The following is a 6,758-nucleotide window of genomic DNA, read 5'->3' as shown; positions in this document are numbered from 1 at the left end:
TAGGTTGATGTGGAAATCGATAATGCCTTTTTGTTTTTAGTTTCGTGTTTTGTAAGGAGTAAAAGTTTGGTAGTTGGTTTTCTTTAGAGCTGATGGTTAATAAAGAAAATTAGATAACACCTGAAGGGTATTATGTCTTTTCACATGCCATTTAATGGCTGGTTCACCATTGGTATTAAATTGGTACATTTTGAAAGTTTAGGTACTAAATCATTGCATTTTAAAGTTTAGGGGATCAAAGTAGCACTAGGCCCAAAGTACAAGGTGATAATCGGGAATTTTCCCTATTTTTATTTGAGGAGGTAAACCAGGGTATTTTTGAGTGAAAATTGATAAAGTAGGGTTTTGGGGCATTTTGGATCGACTGGCCTAACTGGGCTCAAATCAAGGGATTTTGGGGTACGATCATTTCGATTCACGAGAAAGCCGAATATTCTTTTGATGAATGAGCATATGGAGAAATTTTAAGTTAAAATTTTGTATGATCAGGTTTTTGAATGTTCTAGATGAATTAGAAAGGTTTAGTTCGTGCCAACATGCTTGAATTGAGAGAATTTACGATATGAGCATTGTAACACGAGATAAAGCCCAAAATGGAATCTCCATCTAATGGATGGGCAAGTGGAGGAATTGAGTAAAAATTTAATAGGACAGGGTTTTGGAGGGCCTTGAACAACTTGACAGGGTTTTGATCAATTCAAATAAGTTTGGATTAAGGAAATCAAAGGTATGAACATTTCGTTATGTAGGAAAGCCTAAAATGGAATATTTGTTTGATGAAGGGGTAGATGAGGTAGTTTTGATATGAAATTTAATCAGGGCATGTTTGTGAGGATTCTATAGTACCCTGAACTTTGGGGGTAGTTAAGCTAGTACCTGAACAAAGTGTCAAGTTGGTCCCTGTCATTAACCGAATGTCAGTTATCTATTAAAAATGTCAAATCTACCCTTTAAAAGAAGTCATTGTTCATTGTCTTTCTACCTTGAGACTCCTCAATCAACATTATCCATATTGAAAATTTAGAATCTCCGGAGACACCATTCAGCCTACGCTACAAGACAACTAGGCATCTTCCCTTATCTGCTCCTTCTCGCTCAGTCATTTGGACCATGGATAGCACCAGATTGGGTTCAGTTTCAATTCGCTTCTCTGAATAAGGATTGGGCCAATGCGGCTCGACCGTCACCCCACTCAGACCTATGCTATGATAGAGACCGAGAACCAGCAATCTGAGTTTTGGGAGGTTCAGTAAACCTTATTAATCGAATTCATACGGTATTAGGTTTTAATCTTGGGACAGGTTTCATAGTTATTGCTTCAAGAACCTCTTGATTCTTGATTCAGACCAATTCCTTAACCTTGAGAGGACGGACTTGATGGTAGGATTTTTTATGTCCAGATCAGATTTCAGGCTTTATATGAGGGCTGGGCTCAGGTGCGAATCTGAACATTCTCTATTAATAAAAAGGTAAAGCTTGGCACGGCCCGGCTCATGAAGAGCTCTACTCTAACTTAAAGGGGAGAAACTCAGGTTATCTTGTAAAATAGGGCAGTCAATAGGGTAGGTCTGGGCTGGTCAGGGTAGATCCAATCTTAAACCAATAAGAAAGCACACAAACCCGGTCCAACCTGGACTTTGAAGGTTTGTAAGTTTTAAGCCTAGAAAACCCTATTATTACCTGAGTTTATCAGGTCTGACCCGGTAAGAGTTGAATATGCCTGACAAGCCTTTGATATTTTTGACAGAAAAAAATGCTAATTGTTTTGCTCCCTCTCTCTCTCTCTTTCAAAATTTCTTATATATCCCCTAGAAATGATAACTAAACCATGAGAAACATATAGAAAATGTTGGGGAGATATTTATGTCATGTGCTGGTCAGCACGTATAAAACTAGTCCTGACCCTATTGTAAATTTGTAACCTCAACTTAAAATGTAGACCAATAGATAATCAGGAAATTGAACCAGACCCGGGTCGAGAATCGGGCCGGGTGAGGAAAAATAAAAATGAAAGGAGGGACAAATTTAAATGAATTTGTATAAATATTGTTGGCTACAAGCACATGAGGAACCATGTATTTGTCATTTGCTTGAAGTAGGTAACAATAGAGGGATGACTTCAAGTATGTCCTACCAACCACAATCTGCACCAGCTAATCCGGTATTAGAAAACCATTTATTTGGCCAAGTAGAACCTTTCAACCCCAATTGATGGACGTTTAGTAAACCCTAAACCACATATCAGGGACCTGTTATCTCCAATTCACATCAAGATAATGGATCTTTATGAACTGTTTTTATCCTAAATAGGTGCAGAATTAAGCTCAAACATGCCCAGATTATGATATTGTCACTAATAAATAAGAGCCATTGACATTTTTCATTAGCTTGGGACTTGAGAGTGCAGAAGTCTCCATGAATATTGTTTGTTTGTTGGTCAGATGGATTTAGGCACATTAGCCTCCACTCTTGTCTATGCCTTTCTGTTTGGCACAATCGTTTGCCTGAGGCTATGGCTGATGAAGTCATTGCAGAGCAAGGGAAGGCTGCCTCCAGGCCCACCAAGATGGCCTATCTTTGGCAACCTTCTTCAATTGGGCCCCCTCCCACACAGGGACTTTGCTTCCTTCTGTGAGAAGTATGGGCCGTTGGTCTATCTTCGACTTGGGAGTGTTGATGCTATCACCACGAATGACCCCGAGATCATCCGTGAAATACTTCTCCGACAGGATGAAGTATTTGCTTCTCGACCTCGAACCTTAGCTGCAGTACACCTAGCTTATGGATGTGGTGATGTAGCATTGGCTCCATTAGGGCCACAGTGGAAGAGAATGAGGAGAATATGCATGGAGCACCTACTGAGCATCAAGCGGCTCGAGTCATTTGCGGACCATCGTGCTCGCGAAGCTCACCATCTCGTTCAAGACGTATATGATCGGTCTCAAACCGGGAAGCCTGTTAACTTGAGACAAGTCTTGGGAGCCTTTTCCATGAACAATGTGACAAGAATGTTGCTAGGGAAGCAATATTTTGGCATTGAGTCAGCCGGTCCTCAGGAAGCAATGGAGTTCATGCATATCACTCATGAACTGTTTTGGCTTCTAGGGTTGATTTACTTGGGTGATTACTTGCCCATATGGAGGTGGCTTGACCCTTTTGGGTGTGAGAAGAAGATGAGGGAAGTGGAGAAGAGAGTGGATGAGTTTCATATGAAAATAATTGAAGAACATAGGAAAGGGAGAGAGAGGAAGAAGGAGAAGAAAGGAGAGGATGATGACAGGGAGATGGACTTTGTTGATATCTTGTTGTCTTTGCCTGGTGAACAAGGGAAGGAGCACTTGGAAGATGCAGAGATTAAAGCTCTAATTCAGGTAAGACTCTCACAAAACAAGCTATCACTATTTCTTCTTCTTTTATTGTCTCTGGTTTGTTCACATTGTACAAAATTATGTACTGTCTATGAGGCCCATTTCAACTGGCAATTGGGCTGTTTGGTCCATTATGGCCCATTAGGTAATTAATGAAGGGGAATCTATGTAGTGACTGCACCCTAGTTAAATTTGTAGGACATGATAGCAGCTGCTACAGATACATCTTCAGTAACAAATGAATGGGCCATGGCAGAGGTGATCAAGCATCCAGAAGTCCTTGGCAAGGTCCAGGAAGAACTAGACTCTGTTGTCGGCCCAAATCGCATGGTTTCTGAGTCTGATCTGGCCCATCTCAACTACTTGAGGTGCATTGTTCGTGAAACCTTCCGAATGCACCCAGCTGGGCCCTTTCTCATTCCACATGAATCAATTCGTCCCACAAAGATCAATGGCTATGACATTCCTGCCAAGACTCGAGTCTTCATCAACACTCATGCTCTTGGACGGAACACCCGAATTTGGAATGATATCGACGAATTCCGACCGGAAAGGCATTTGCCGGCAGATGGAAGCCGAGTCGAGATAAGTCATGGAACTGACTTCAAGATTTTGCCATTCAGTGCTGGCAAGAGGAAGTGCCCTGGTGCACCACTGGGGCTCACCTTCGTCCTCATGTCTCTGGCCAGGCTATTCCATTGCTTCGACTGGATTCCGCCGGAGGGATTGAAACCAGAAGACATTGATACAACTGAAGTGTATGGGATGACCATGCCCAAGGCCAAGCCCTTGATGGCTATAGCCAGCCCACGCTTGGCAAAAGAAATGTATTGCTGACTGCTGAGTGAATAATCTTGATTGCAGTACGTAGCCAACTAATGGCTGGCTAGTTGGAGAAGCTTTGTTTGAATAAAATAACTTTAGGTATTGTTAGTTTGTTGTTTAGCTTTTTGCTTTTTGGGAACTTCATGGAATCCAAACAAAGCCTTATGGTATATTTTCAAGAATTGAATCTATGAAGTTATGCATAGAAAATTGAAACTATATTGGGCTTGGTTTAGTTCTCTGGCCCATAATTTAAAATTGAAAAAATTCTCAACCCAACCCAAAAGGTTTAATTTGTCTGTCATGGGCTTCTTCCTTCAAATTTCAAAGGCCTAGCTAGGCCTCCCACTTAGAGGCTAGATACTAAATTTTAATTCAAAATAAAAAATATATATATATTAGGAAATAACTCATGCTTTTTAATTACAAATCAAATATCATTTAATCTTCTTATTCAAGTAAATGGAATTTTTATCTGCTGACCCAAGCATCCATATTTTACCCCGTTAGTTAAGCGAGAGATCGGCTCCGATCAGGTCAGGGCAAACCTGTGTCCCCACCCTTCTAACACCCTTTTACAACCTTGCATTGAGAATATCTCCCCATCAAATAAAAGCACGCAAATAGAGAGATATTCTCAATGCAAGGCAATAAAGGCTGCTAGTTAGAATGTTGATTTAATTGAGTTACTTAAGACGATGCTTCTAACCTTATCCTTATCCTTACTTAAGCCGCGTAATTATAGATGGCTTCCGGTGCAAGGCGCAATTAAGCCGTGTAAAAGAGTGTTGAAGCCTGCTATATATATATATATACGATCTCTTCTTGCTGATCAGATCATCGTCTCAAGGCTAACTGCCAAAGCAACCGCAACCGACAGTTAGATAATTTACCAGTCTTCAGTAGTCTCTCTCCGGTACGTACTTGTTCCGATTTGCTTTCTGTCACCTCCTCCGGATCCGGCAATGGTCACCATGGTTGCACCGGCGGTGCGATGTGCCCTAGACGCTGCGGAAGAAAGGTTCAAGGCCCAGGACGTAGAAGGCGCGATCAAGCACGCCAACGCTGCCAAACAGCTTCATCCCCATTCGGAGGGCATCGATCAGTTGCTCGCTGCTTACAGCGTCCATCTGGTTGCTACAAAGAAGAGGAAAAGGAACGGCGACATGGATTGGTACGCGCTTCTCAACATCGCCGATGCTGCATCTGCGGACACCGAGACCATCAAGAGGCAATACAAGAGGATGTCTCTCATGGTTCACCCCGACAAGAATAGCTCCGTTGCTGCTGAGGGCGCCTTCAAGCTTATCTCTGAAGCGTGGAGCGTCTTGTCCCAACCCACCAAGAGGCGCAAGTATGATATTCGATCGGGTACCTACGCCCATGCACGTTCAACTCCATCTGCCGCTGCTCGACCTGCAGCGGCTGAGGCATCTGGTTCTAGTTTTCCGACGACGACGACAACGACGAGTGCAGCTTCCACGGCAGAGATCAAGCCGTGCCCTTGTTGCGGTAAGCCAGTGAGTCATGTAAAGGCCAACAACGGGTTCTTCTCTATTGTGTGCCGGGATTGTGGTTTTATTTTCAAGTACGTGAGTCCAGAATTCTACCAGTTGAGTACCAAGCGCAAGCCCGTGACCTTCTCTTACACCACGGATGAAGGAAAAGAGATCGAGATTAGAGCTTTCTGATGATACTTGGATGTTCACTCTTTCATTTTTTCTTCCCTTCATAAAATTTACTCTGTTGATCATCATTTTCTCAAAAACAAATAAACGATTATATTATGTCAATGCTCAAGCTTTCATCTTATCAGTTTAGGGTCTATATATTTGCTAGAATTTTTGGTACTAGGTTTGTATATGTTTGACTGTGATTGTTTTTACTGATTGATTAATTTGTTTATTTTTATCAGTGCATTTATGTAGGCTGTGTTTGGTTTTTGAAGGAAAGAATAGGGAAAAGGAAAGGAAAGGTAGGGAAACCATTACAAACCTTGTATGGGTTTCCCTACCTTTCCTCACATTTTCCTTCAAACCAATTAAACATAGCCGTAAGGTGTGAATTTGCAATGCACTATTAATTCGGACTGGAAATGCCATCAAACGAAGCCTCTACCTTAGGCTTTGTTTGTTTTTAATTTGCAAGAAAGGGTAGGGAAAGATCTGATTCTAATTAAGGCTCTATTTATTTGTACAAATTAATGGGCTGAGTGCAAATTTTAGATTGCTTTTCTTTCAGGTTTTACTTTATTTTGTTTGTTTGGGAGGAGTAAAATTGGAAGTAAAACAAGGTGCTTCAGATTCATTGCTCCTTTTACATGAGACAGTAGTATGAAGTTAGTGGAAAGTGGTGTAAATTTTGCATCAGCTAGGGATCTAAACCGTTGGTTCCATTTGTTCGTAGTGCAAATCTAAACCAGATATGAAAAATGTGCATCCATCTCAGATTTGCATGCGTTTATCTTTTACTATGACTTGCACCCACAAAATTTTGCGTCACTAATTTTACATCCTAAAATGATGCGAAATTAATATTGCATCCTAAGTGATGCAAAATTTGCAC

The 6,758-nt window shown here is 41.4% G+C and overlaps 1 protein-coding gene across 1 annotated transcript; it reads left to right on the top strand.

Annotated features, from left to right (window-relative positions):
- Positions 1-2,441: 2,441 nt before the first annotated feature.
- LOC148801378 (cytochrome P450 703A2-like) lies at positions 2,442-4,205 on the top strand. The gene is made up of 2 exons (XM_088899973.1): positions 2,442-3,371; positions 3,567-4,205. Exons 1-2 carry the CDS (start codon positions 2,442-2,444, stop codon positions 4,203-4,205), a joined length of 1,569 nt encoding a protein of 522 aa, XP_088756099.1.
- Positions 4,206-6,758: the final 2,553 nt, after the last annotated feature.

Source organism: Nelumbo nucifera, chromosome 3 (assembly GCF_055504915.1).
Source record: "Nelumbo nucifera cultivar China Antique chromosome 3, China Antique-T2T, whole genome shotgun sequence".
In the NCBI taxonomy this organism is placed as follows: domain Eukaryota; kingdom Viridiplantae; phylum Streptophyta; class Magnoliopsida; order Proteales; family Nelumbonaceae; genus Nelumbo; species Nelumbo nucifera.
This window is presented reverse-complemented; position numbering and strand designations above follow the sequence as displayed.